Here is a 12,490-nt window from a genome sequence, read left to right on the forward strand (position 1 = left end):
CTAGGTGGCCCGCGCCAGCCCCGACAGTTGGCCTGGTAGCCAGGTGTACTCGTTCCGGCCCAGCAGCCGGGCAGGAGTCCCGACAGCTCTGGCTGGGCCCGGCGCAAGGCCAGCCAGGGTGACCACCGCCTGGCCTCGCCCCCGCCCGCAGCGCTTCCCGCCGGCCCGGCCCCGCCCCCCGCAGGCCCCGCCCCGGCCCCGCCCCCAGGCGGAGCCGGCGCCCCGAGCGGTAGCGGGACCACTGGCAGCCGGACTCCAGCGCGGGAGGCGGCCGGGCCAGAGCGCAGAGGTACCGCGGCGGGCGCGGGGGAGCCCGGGCCCCGGGGTCGGGTCGGACGGGGAAAGGTGCGGGGCGCGGCCCGGGGGTCGCGCGGGGCCGGCCGGGGACCCAGTGGCGCTTGCCGCTGGCGGCACTGTTCCCCACCTCCCTCCTGACTCCAGTTCCCAGCCCGGCGTCCACGCGTCCAGCTGCCCCCGCCCCACGGCGCGCGCGGGACAGTGGATGCCGCGGCTTCCCACCCTTCCGAGTCGCTGGCGGCGGCTCCAGGCGCCGCCGGCTGTGTGCGGGACTGCCCGGTCCGGGGCTCCCCCTTCTTCCTGGACAGCCTCTTCCCCAGCCCTCCTCCTTTGCAAGCCGCCCCCCCTCCCCCAGTCCCCCCGCCTGGCCCAGGAGGGAGGAAACATCTGTCGCGCCCCCTGGCAGCAGCAATGGGGTCGTGACCTCCAGATGTGCTGGGAAGCGTCCAGCGCCTCCTCCTGGGGCAGCCAGGCCTTCCGGATCTGTGGGGGTGGGGCCGGCCCCCTCTCCCCCTCCACCAGTGACACAGCCTGAGAGGAATGTCCCGGCCTCAATGGACCCTGTGTGATGCTGCTGGGGGGGGGTGTGGGGGGGTGATGGCTGTGCTCAAGAACCGGCTCCCACCCAAGACAGGCCAGAGGCAGCCCATCCTCGGCACACATGCCACGGGGCTCAGTCCTCGTGTCCCCGTCACCCCCATCCAGCCCAGAAACTTGGCACACGCACCCACACTTAACTACCACATGGCCTGGTTCCCTAGGTCACCCCCCTTTCATCTCCAGCAGTCTTGGGAGGGGTGAGGAATTGTTAACCCCAATTTAGAGAAGAGAGAACAGAAGCTCGGGGTCAGGCAGGTCCTGTCCCGGGAGACGCCACAGAAGACTCTGGGCCTGGAGGCCTTTCTCTACTTGGTTCCGGAACTTCAGCCAAACCCGGACGTGCAGGAGGACTTAACTAGCAGGGCCTGCACCCCTATCTCGGCTGAGACAGATGGCCTCCCCCCGTCATGTTCTCACACCTCCCTTGGCACCCGCTTCCGCACCGGTCAGGTCCCTGGGGCCTTGGGGTGTCTGTCTTAACATCCTGTGAGCCTGCGTCTCACCCCACCCCCGCCCCCAGTACAGACAGGTGCAGCACTGTGGAGGCCCCGCAGAGCGGAGGCCGGGCCCCAGTGCTTAATCTGCTAGAATGGCTTGGGCCAGGGCACCCTCTTCTCGACCTGCCAGATGAGGTCCAGGTCTCCCTGCAGCATCAAAGGGCCAGGTAGGCAGAGATTCCCTCGGGCCGGACTTCCAGTCCACAGCTGGTCAGCCCACTCCTTGCCTTGCGCCTGGGGCGCGACCACAGTCATCTGCAAGAGGGTGAGCCCAGGCCTGTCCCTCAGGTGACTTGGGTCCCATGACTGAGTTAATATGACCCCAGCACCTTCCTCAGGATGTGGGAGTGGGCAGGGGGCTGGGCCCGGAATTGGGGCCACTTCCTGTTCTGAAGGCAGCCCTCTTGCCATTCATGCGGCCCTAACCAGGGCCCCTGGGAACTCCTCTACACCCCTGTGGCCTTGGGGTGCTGAGGCTGTGGAGGCCAGGACACTGAGTGCACGCCTCTGGGTGCGCAGCTCCTTGGGGAGCCTGGAGGAAGTGGGAGGGGCGGGGAGGAAGGTCTCAGGGGACAGGACGTCCTCCCTTTGTCAAGTGGGCAGGACCCAGACTCCAGAGGCCTGTGGATTTCCCGTCCCGGCCGAGACCAGTTCTGTGTCCATCTGGGCCAGAAGCCTCACTCTGGGTCTGGACCCAGGTCAAGGTGTGTGAATGGGAACTAGGGATCCCACGCAGCAGCAGGGACCCCGGCTCCCAGACCCTCAGGGAGAAGACCCTGACCGTCCAGCCTCTGGCCTGGCCCGAGCAAAGCGGGAGGAGGGGGCTAGAACCCTCGGGCAACAGACAAGGAAGTGGCCAGGAAAGCGGAAGCGGCTTTGATGGTCATGGAGGGGGGCCGGAAGCCGACCCGGGGGGCGGAGGACCAGATCAGGGGCCCGGGTTCCTGTTTTGTCCCCCGGCCCCTCTAAGCAGCCCCCTCCTCCTTCAGGGCAGGAACTGGCCGGCAGGCTGGGCACCGAGCACCGTGCCCGCCAATGCAGCCCAGCCCCCCGAGAGCCAGGCCCACAGCACGCCCATGTGGGCCGGCGGTGTGGGGAGCCCTCGGCGGGGCACAGCCCCGGCACCCACCGACGACCTCTTCGCTCGCAAGCTGCGCCAGCCCTCCCGGCCCCCGCTGACCCCGCACACCTTCGAGCCCAGGTTTACTCGGGGCCCCCTCCTGCGCAGTGGCAGCGATGCCGGTGAGGCGCGGCCCCCTACACCCGCCAGTCCCCGCGCCCGGGCCCACAGCCACGAGGAGGCCAGCCGGCCCGCAGCCACCCCCACCCGACTCTTCACTGACCCCCTGGCCCTGCTGGGGCTGCCGGGCGAGGACCTGGAGCCCACCTTCCCGCCGGTTCCCGAACCCCGCTGGTTCGCCCACTATGACGTTCAGAGTCTGCTCTTTGACTGGGCTCCGCGGCCGCGGGGGACTGCAGCCCACCCGGATGCCACCTCTGGGACCCCTGCCTCGACTGAGAACCAAACTGCCAGCTCAGACCTGCTGCTGGGGGCACCAGGCTTTGTGAGTGAGCTGGGGGGCGAAGGCGAGCTGGGCCTGAGTGGACTAGTGAGCCCCCCCGTGCCTCCCGCCCTGCCCAACACGGCCGTGTCCGTCCTGGAGGAACCTCAGAACCGAACCTCAGCCTACAGCTTGGAGCATGCAGACCTGGGCGCTGGCTACTACCGCAAGTATTTCTACGGCAAAGGTGAGGGCAGGGCCAGCCTGGCAGGCCAGAACTGGGCCAGAGTTCCTTATCACCTGCAGTGCACACAGGAACACTGGCCGCATGCAGGGTCAGGCTCTGCCTCCTGGTCAAGGTTGCCCTTCTGGGGCCAACTTTTAGCCACCTCCCGCCTCCACCCACAGCCAGCCACGCCCCCGGCCTCCCTCTACCGCTTCCTTGCACACCCCGGGGCTGGGGAGAAAAAACGTCTTTTAATCCCCATTAAAGGGAGGTGAGAATCGCAAACCTCAGCACCTGGGAACCCTCTCACCCGTACCCACTGGGGTGGGTTGGGCCTTGGAGAGGAATCAGGCGTGTGGGCGGGGCCAGGGCAGATGCAGGCCTGGGAGCTGGCCGGCATTGGCTCCCTGGGCGGGCGGGGGCGGGACTCGCAGGGGGCGGGGCAAGAGGAGACTTCATAGGCGCTAGCACAAGTCGGGATTGGCGAGCGGCTGGTGGGCGGGGATTCATGTGGGCGGGGCTTAAGCCCCTGGGGGCACAGGGCGGGACACGATGATGGGGAGTGTGGTCCAGCGAGGGTGGGCGGGGCCGAACACGCCTGCTCCGTATCCCCAGAGCACCAGAACTTCTTCGGACTCGACGAGGTGCTAGGTCCCGTAGCCGTGAGCCTGCGGCGGGAGGAGAAGGAGGGCAGCGGAGGGAGCACCCTGCACAGCTACCGCGTCATCGTGCGGACCACGCAGGTGGGCGGGGGTCAGACCGCGGGGGTCAGACGGGGCTTCTCCCCCGCACCCCGCGTGGATTTTGAGCGCCTCTACACTCTCTCCTCAGCTCCGGACCCTTCGCGGCACCATCTCAGAGGAGGTGCTGCCCCCGGGGCCCCCGCGGGGCCTGTCCCCCAGGAAACTTCTGGAGCACGTGGCCCCGCGGCTAAGCCCCACTTGCCTGCGCCTGGGCTCGGCCTCCCCCAAAGTGCCCCGCACCCTCCTGACGCTGGATGAGCAAGTGGTGAGTGGCAGGCAGGGGGCCCCATCCTCCAGCCAGAACTGGCCTGTGGCACTGCTTCCGAGAAAGGGCATTAGAGCCCCGTTTACCTCCAAGGGAGATCTCTCCTCACCCGGGAACCTCGGCCCCAGACTCAGACCAAAGGAATCCAGAGCTGTATTTTAAGGGCGGTCATTCGTATGCACACCTGCCCGTTTCATTGGGAGGCACCTCCAAGTCCCTCCTTCCCTGCCGGTTTACCCTGCAAGACCCAGCTCCATCTCCCTGCTTGCCTGGAATGCTTACTCCTTTCCTGCGTTGCCCATGTGAGCTCAAGCCAGTTGGAAGTTTTCCACACCCTGAGCTGAAAATTGCACACTGGCCTCAATTCAGTCTGTTGGTCATTCAACAAACATGCCTCATGCGTTTATGCATCGAGGCCCCAGACTGGGTGCTGTGGCTATATGGCAGCTGACCTTGAGAACTGGTGGCCAGAGAGGTGGAGAGGTCACAGAGAACTGTGCGTGATGGCGAAGCAGGACACCAGGGAGAGAGGGCAGGTGAGGGCTCCACAGGACACTGAGGAGGTGCTGACAGCCCTCCTTGCCCAGGGGGTTGGCATCATGGAGAAATGCAGGAGGTGGGCGGAGCAGGTTTTTGGGGCAGAAGGACCCAGATGCATAGGCTGAGCTGGAAAGGGGGTCACCTTGGGGTTCTATAGTTCCTTCAGGGTAGAGGGAGAAGGGGCAGGAAGGCCTTCTGGGGGGCACGGTGGGCCCAGGATGGGCAGATTGGGTCACCGACCCAGTCGAGCCGTGGTGTGGGACTGAGCCAAAGGAGGGGATGTTGTGAGTTTCTGCAGCTTGTTGGCCCTCCTGGAAACCGTGTCTGTGGAGTCCGGACCCCCAGCATGGGAGGGTCATGAGGAGGGGGTGCCGGAAAGTTATCCAGGAAGCTGGGGAAATGGATCTGGGCTCGGGAGGAGGGTCTGAGGGGAGCCATGGAATCAGTGGCTGCAGGAAAACACATGAATGGCAGAGGGGTAGGTGTCCAGCTGTCCCTGCAGGGAGTGGGGTCAGGCTAGGAGCTGGGGTAGAGGGGTAGAGGGGCAGCAGGGGCCCGCGGGGCGGCCAGGCTTGGCAGGGAAAGAGGCGGGAGCTGGAGGCCCAGCCTGCCTGAGCAGCTGCCATGCGTTGAGAAAGAGCCAGAGGCACTGGGGTGGAAGAGGGGCATGATGCGGTCCGAGGCCCCCAGAGGCTGGGGGGGTGGTGCATGCCGGAGATTGGAACGTGGAACGTGACCATGTGACAGTTACTGGTGTGGGGCATGCCCCGTGCAGCATCCTTCCTGAGACCCCCACTCCCCTCCATCATAGGCACCCCTTGTTGGGCCAGGATGTGGACCAGCTCCCCAGGGCGGTGCCAGCCTCAGACCAATGTCCTCTCCTCTCCCCAAGGCCTGGTGGGGATAGGCCCGGGGGGAGGGGGACTGAGGCCAACGCCGCCTGCCTGCCCCCCCCCACTCCCCAGCTGAGCTTCCAGCGGAAGGTGGGCATCCTGTACTGCCGGGCGGGCCAGGGCTCGGAGGAGGAGATGTACAACAACCAGGAGGCGGGCGCGGCCTTCACACAGTTCCTCACGCTGCTGGGAGACGTGGTGCGGCTCAAAGGCTTCGAGAACTACCGGGCCCAGCTGGACACCAAAAGTGAGGCCTGGGGGCCAGGCTGGGGATGGGCGGCAGGTGGCGGCCTGGAGGGTCCGACTCTTACTTACTGTCCTAGGAGCAAGGAGGCTTGAGGGTCTGGGGAAGCAGCTGCAGATGCCAAGACCCTGGGGACCTACTGGGGAGCTGGGGATAGAGGGGTGAGGGGGTACCCTCCATCAAACACACACGTTCTCCCCAGGAGTGAGCTCCGCACACTGGCTCATGCCAGTGCCAGGCCATTTCTGGTTCTGTCTTCGCCTCCTCACCTGGGTTCACTTACCCTGGGGTGGGCAGAGGAGAGGGAGCCACTAGGGTGGAGACCCCGGGACTGGGCAGCCTGGATGTGGGCAACAGTGGCACACTCACGTCACCCAGACCCCCCTTGCTCTCTCTCTGTGCCCCCAACGCCCCGGCCACAGCGGACTCCACGGGCACACACTCCCTCTACACCACATACCAGGACCACGAGATCATGTTCCACGTGTCCACGATGCTGCCTTACACCCCCAATAACCAGCAACAGGTGTGCCAGGGCGAGGACCTGGGGGAGATGCCGGGATTTGGGAGGACCGGGCTGTGTGCAGCACGGATGACAATATTGGGGGGACCTCCAGCACCCCGCCCTTTGGCTGTCCCTCCCCAGGCCTTCCCCGGGGTGGGGTGCCCTGCCAGAATGAAGGAGTGGGGGGCAGACAGGGCCCGTTCAGCCCCTCACATACACAGATGTTTCCCGCCCCGCACCCCCAGCTCCTGCGGAAGCGTCACATCGGCAACGACATCGTGACCATCGTCTTCCAGGAGCCGGGCAGCAAACCCTTCTGCCCCAGCACCATCCGCTCTCACTTCCAGCACGTGTTTCTGGTGGTGCGGGCGTATGCGCCCTGCACCGCGCACACCTGCTACAGGTGGGCGTCGCAGGGGGTGGGTGGACTCGGGGTGCCAGTGCCCACCGCTTCTCGGTCCCCGCCGTGGCGCCTGACTCCCGCCGGCTCCCTCCCTGCAGGGTGGCTGTGAGCCGCACCCTGGACACCCCTGCCTTTGGGCCGGCGCTGCCCCCGGGCGGGGGCCCCTTCGAGGCCAACGCCGACTTCCGGGCCTTCCTGCTGGCCAAGGCGCTCAACGGCGAGCAGGCGGCGGGGCACGCGCGCCAGTTCCACGCCATGGCCACGCGCACGCGCCAGCAGTACCTGCAGGACCTGGCCACCAACGAGGTGACCACCACGTCGCTGGACTCGGCCTCGCGCTTCGGCCTGCCCTCCCTGGGCGGGAGGCGCCGGGCCCCGGCCCGGGGTGCGGGCGCCGAGCTGCAGGCGGCCGGCGCGCTGGTGTGGGGCGTCCGCGCGGCGGCGGGGACGCGCGTGTCCGCCAGGCTGGAGGAGGCGGCCCGGCCCGACGGCGCCGAGGTGCCCTGCCTGCTGGGGATCTCGGCCGAGGCCCTGGTGCTAGTGGTCCCCCGCGACGGCCGCGTGGTCTTCAACTGCGCGTGTCGCGACGTGCTGGCCTGGACCTTCGCGGAGCACCAGCTCGACCTGTACTACGGCCGCGGGGAGGCGATCACGCTGCGGTTCGACGGGCCTCCGGACCAGGCGGTCGGCGAGGTGGTGGCGCGCCTGCAGGTGAGGCCCGGGGGCGGGCGCCGCTTGGGGACCCCTGGCGGGAGGGGGACGAATCAGGGCTACGAGCCGACCCGGCCTGGGTCCGGGGCGGGGTGTGGGGACGCCGAGCCTCCTGCCTTCATCCCGAAGGTCGCTCGCGCTCCCCTGGGGGGGCGGTGGAAAGGTCTGTGCGGGGCGGGGGCGGGGGGCCCGGGGCGCGCCCTGCCCCCTGCTCACTGCCCGCCCCGCCCCAGCTGGTGAGCCGCGGCTGCGAGACCCGGGAGCTCGCGCCGCCCCGCGACGGTCAAGGCCGCCTGGGCTTCGAGGTGGACGCCGAGGGCTTCATCACGCGCGTGGAGCGCTTCACGTTCGCCGAGACGGCGGGGCTGCGGCCCGGGGCGCGCCTGCTGCGCGTGTGCGGTCAGACGTTGCCCAGCCTCGGCCCCCAGGCCGCTGCCCAGCTGCTGCGCTCGGCGCCCAAGGTCTACGTCACCGTGCTGCCCCCGGACGAGAGCGGCCGGCCCCGCAGGTCAGCGCGGGGCACGCGGGGGAGGTGGGAGCGTCGGGCCGCCGGCCACCGCCCGGGGTTCGCCGCCTTCGCTGCGTTCTCTCGAGAACCCCACGTGGATGCCTTTCCTCCTCGGGAGAAGCCAAGTTTCCGCACCTCCCTGCGCCGCACTGCCTGGTGACGCCAATTAAGCGCTTGGCTGCTCTAAAGGCCGAGGGCGGGGATATAGCCCCGAGGCCTGGAGCAGGCGGGGAGGACCCCCCCCCCCCCCCAGTGATCCCTGGCGCCTGTGAGCACACAAGAGTACTACAAGGGGGGCTGGAGTGACAGTACATTGCCTTGCACGCGGCTGACCCGGGTTTGATTCCCAGCATCCCATATGATCCCCTGAGCACTGCCAGGAATAATTCCTGAGTGCAGAGCCAGGAGTAACCCCTGTGCATCGCCAGGTGTGACCCAAAAAGGGAAAAAAGCACTGCAGGGTGTTAGGGTATTGACTGCACGACCCCCCCCCCAACACCACCCAAGGAAGTAGCAGCGCCCCCCTCCCTTTTTCTTTGGGGGTCACATGTGGTGGAGCTCAGTGCTTACTTCTGGCTCAGGAATCACCCCTGGCAGGTCCCCGGGATTATATGGCGTGAGGAAAGAACCCTTATCAGTTGCATGCCAGACAAGCGACCTTTCTTTTTTTCTTTTTCTTTTTGGGTCACACTCTGCGATGCTCAGGGGTTACTCCTGGCTTTGCACTCAGGAATCACTCCTGGCGGTGCTTGGGAGACCATATGGGATGCTGGAAATCGAACCCGGGTCGGCCGCGTGCAAGGCAAACTCCCTACCTGCTGTGCTATTGCTCCAGCCCCTGCAAGTGAACTTTCTCCCCCTCATCATTTTAAAACGTCTTCCAAAAAAAAAAAAGTCTTCCCACCAGAGCGATAGTACAGTGGGTAGGGTGCTTGCCTTGCACAGAACTGCCTCGGGTTCGATTCCCCGGCACCCCATGTTTCCCCCGAGCCCCACCAGGAATGATCCCTGAACGCTGAGCCAGGAGTAAGCCCTGAGCACAGCTGGGTGTGGCCCCAAAATAAAAATACCAAAAAAACAAACGAATAAAGAATTTGGTTGCAGCACTAGAATCTCCAAGGAGGACATGGAAATGAACAAGGGTGGCTGGGTTCCACCAGATTTTATTTATGGACACTGAACTTGGGTTTTAGATGGTTTTCGTGTGTCACAGAAATCATATTCTCTCCTTTCAACTACTTAAAAATGTGAACGCGGGGGCCTGAGCATTGCCAGGTGTGTCTTCCCCCCCGCCAAAGAAAACGTGAATGCCTTCTTAGCTCACAGATTTAGTCTCCGGACAGCAACCAGGGGGGTCTCGGTGCTTAGCAACCCACGGGGTGACTTTCACACCCCCTGCAGTGCTCTCTGGGACTGGGGCCATCAGCACCGTCTCCCAGATGGAGGCAATTGTCAGTGGCGGATCCTGCCACGTGCGGGCCAGTGCTGCCACAGGCCGGCTCTGGAACTGTCTGGAGCGATGACCAGCAGCCAGGCACACACAGTGCAGGGTGTGTGTGTTGGGGGGGGGGTGTGGTGGGCTGTCCTGGAAGGGGGCGCCCGGGGTGCCTGACACAGCCCTTCCTCCTCCCAGGAGCTTCTCGGAGCTGTACACGCTGTCTCTGCAGGAGCCCGGCCGGCGCGGGCCCCCGGAGCCGGTGCAGGATGAGGCGCCGGAGGAGGCCCTGCTGCAGGGGTGCATGCATGAGGGCAGTGCGCCCACCGCTCCCGGGGACCTGGCCGAGGAGAGGACCGAGTTCCTGCACAGCCAGCACTCACCTTCACCCTGCAGGTGCGCCCTCTCCCCACCACTCCCCTCCCATGGGGGGTGGGGGAGAGGCCCGGGGGGGGGGGGCTCCCAGTCTTAGCCCTTGTCTCTTCCCAGCTCCCTGGAGGACGAGGCCCCCCTCCTGCCCACCACCACCCCGGACCTGCTTCTGGCCACCCCAGCCAAGCCATCAGCACCCAGTGCCGGCCGGGAGACGCCCCCCGCCCAGGTGAGCAGATGCACGCTTCAGAGGGCACGGCGTGGACACCGGGTGAGGGTGGGCATCTTGACATGGCCTCTGTCCCCCCTCCCAGGACGGTCCAGGCAGCGAGGATGGGGGTGACACTGCTCCCGAGCTGAGAGCCTCCTTCCTGCCGCGCACGCTCTCTCTGCGGAACTCCATCAGTAAAAGTGAGGGCTTGGCGGAACTGGGGGCCAGCGGGGGTGGGTGACTGAGCCCCACCCCCGCCTTGCAGTGGCTGTGGGGCCGGCAGGGGCGGGTGACTGAGTCCTTCTCGCAGTCATCTCGGAGGCGGGCAGTGAGACGCTAGAGGACGAGTGGCGTTCCATCTCGGAGATCGCGTCCACCTGCAACACCATCCTGGAGTCGCTGGCCCGCGAGGGTGAGGCCCGGGGCCTGGGGGGCGGTGGCAGCAGGGTTGGGGCCCTTCTCCGACCTGCCTGACTCTGTGCCCCCAGGACAGCCCTTCCCAGAGAGCGGAGACCCCAACGGACCACCTCAGCCGGATGCCGAGTAAGTGCCCCTTGCCCCTCCCCCACGGCACGCCTCCCCCGTCGGTGTGAGATGATGGGGGGGGGTGCTGAGCTCTTACTGGAGTCCCACCCTCCACCTCGGGTCCTCAGGCCTGACACCGAGAGCCTGTCGGAGAAGGTGTCGCACCTGGAGTGCATGCTCAGGAAGCTGGAGGTTGACCTGCAGAAGGTAAGGGGACGGGCACGGGCACTGGGAGGGGCCCTGGGCACCGCCAAGAGGGGCTGCCACGCTGATACCCGCCTCCCCCAGGAGAAGGCGAACCGGGCGGCCCTGGAGGAGGAAGTGCGGAGCCTGCGTCACAACAACCTTCGGCTGCTCGCCCAGGCCTCGGAGCAGGCCGCGCCCCCCGGAGACCTGGCCTGAGCCCGCAGCCGCCCTCCCGGGCACCTCAGGAACTCACCCTGCGCGCCGCGCAGTTCAGCACTGCCCCACGCCCCACCCCTGCGTGGCCGTCAAACTGGCCCTCCCCTGCCCTGGTGTAAATATTTTGAGGGGGAAGGGACTTCAGGGAGTAAAGAAGCCACTACTAGGGAGTATGTGTGTGTGGGTGTTTGGGGTGACGGGGGGCTTTCGGGGTGCTGCCCGGAGCCAGAGGGGATACTGCTCAGGGCTGGGCTGGCATTGTGTTTCTCTGATGCTGCCGGCCATACCAGGGTCAGCTTGGTCTTCTGTGTCACTGAAGCCAAGTTGAGGGTGGAGTAAGGGCATAGGGTGGGTTAAGGTTCCAGAGCATATGACCACAGCTCCCCTCTACCCCCGACTCACCAACACTGGCCCCGGGTCAAAGCCCCAGCCCTCTTTGGGGTCACCAAGGCCCCAGGCCTGGCACGCTCTATCTCTGTCTCTCTTTCTCTCATCACACCAAATGATGCTCAGGGGTTAGTCCTGGCTCTGCACTCAGGAATGACTCCTGGCAGTGCTTGGGGGACCATATGGGATGCCGGGGATTGAACGTGGGTCAGCCACGTGCAAGGCAAACACCCTACACGCTGTACTGTTACTCCAGCTCCCCCTGGCACTCTCTTGACCACAGATTTGAGTCCAGAGGTGGTGGCCCTTTTGCCTCAGTTTCCTGGAGCTGTTTCCTTATCACTCTATCACTGTCATCCTGTTGTTCATCGATTCCCTTGAACAGGCACCAGTAATGTCTCCTTTGTCCTAGCCCTGAGATTTTAGAAAGTGCCACATTTGAGGCTCTTTCAGGGTCAGGAGAATGAGACCCATCATTGTTACTGGTTTTTGGCATATTGAATACGCCACAGGGAGTTTGCTAGACTCTGCCGTGTGGCAGGATACTTTTGGAAGCCTGCCAGGTTCTCCAGAGTAAGAACTAGATAAGAAAATGTCACGCGGCCGCAAAAGCAGCCACGCGCTTCCGGGAGCTTGGTTTTATATTCTCTGGGTCTTGGTCATTGATGGGATTACACGGCGCCGGGGGCAGTGGGTGGGTGTAACGCCTACATACTGGAAGATGGGGGATCTGGGTGGAGGAGGCCCAGTCCCAATCCAAGCAGGCTTGGAGATCTACACCCCGGGTCCTACGGCCCGGGTCCTGCACACCTGGGTTCCTTGGCCGGTTCCTTCATGCGTTAGGCTCGTCAGAACGTGTGGAGAATGGTCTTAAGCATGGCTGTGGCTGGAACCGGAGGTCTTCAGCTGCCGGGCTGTTTCCGTGTCTCTGGGAAATCAGCAGCCCCACCGGGTTGGGCCCTTCCCATGAGCGGCACCAGAACCCCAAACATGTGCTGAATATAAACTCTTTGTCTGCTGGACTTGGGGCCCAGGAGGGCTCCTTCTTGCCCTGTACTTCCTGCTGCATTCAGCCCTTCCCCCTGGGCCGAGGTCCACCCCAGAGACCAGCAACAGGTTTGGGCAGCACGAAGTACTGGAAGATCAGGAAGGCTTCATGGGGACATTCATGTGAGAATGTTTTGCAGGTTGGATAAGAGTTCACTGAGCCGAGAATCCCGGGTA

The 12,490-nt window shown here is 65.3% G+C and overlaps 1 protein-coding gene across 3 annotated transcripts; it reads left to right on the top strand.

Moving 5' to 3' along the window:
* The first annotated feature begins 209 nt into the window (after positions 1 to 209).
* On the top strand, positions 210 to 11,020 carry SIPA1 (signal-induced proliferation-associated 1). 3 transcript variants are annotated; one of them, XM_056132032.1, is made up of 16 exons: positions 210 to 289; positions 2,384 to 3,143; positions 3,738 to 3,865; positions 3,954 to 4,130; positions 5,636 to 5,810; positions 6,230 to 6,333; positions 6,558 to 6,715; positions 6,814 to 7,426; positions 7,660 to 7,934; positions 9,568 to 9,765; positions 9,859 to 9,970; positions 10,056 to 10,152; positions 10,263 to 10,364; positions 10,441 to 10,495; positions 10,606 to 10,684; positions 10,766 to 11,020. In XM_056132032.1, exons 2-16 carry the CDS (start codon positions 2,471 to 2,473, stop codon positions 10,877 to 10,879), a joined length of 3,060 nt encoding a protein of 1,019 aa, XP_055988007.1. In that variant the 5' UTR covers positions 210 to 289; positions 2,384 to 2,470; the 3' UTR covers positions 10,880 to 11,020. The 3 variants fall into 3 exon arrangements, 2 of the variants coding, with proteins under 2 accessions (XP_055988007.1, XP_055988006.1); XR_008794960.1 differs by having other exon boundaries at positions 221 to 345; positions 10,446 to 10,495; positions 10,766 to 10,812; XM_056132031.1 differs by having other exon boundaries at positions 221 to 345.
* Positions 11,021 to 12,490: the final 1,470 nt, after the last annotated feature.

The sequence above is a fragment of the Sorex fumeus genome, unplaced genomic scaffold (assembly GCF_029834395.1).
Source record: "Sorex fumeus unplaced genomic scaffold, SorFum_2.1 ptg000093l, whole genome shotgun sequence".
NCBI lineage: Eukaryota > Metazoa > Chordata > Mammalia > Eulipotyphla > Soricidae > Sorex > Sorex fumeus.

Coding starts and splice junctions, on each gene's coding strand:
- SIPA1 (XM_056132032.1), top strand. CDS start 2,471: ATGTGGGCCGGCGGTGTGGGGAGCCCTCGGCGGGGCACAGCCCCGGCA. Junction 10,153..10,262: donor GCGGAACTCCATCAGTAAAA/GTGAGGGCTTGG, acceptor TCCTTCTCGCAG/TCATCTCGGAGGCGGGCAGT. Junction 10,365..10,440: donor GGAGTCGCTGGCCCGCGAGG/GTGAGGCCCGGG, acceptor CTGTGCCCCCAG/GACAGCCCTTCCCAGAGAGC.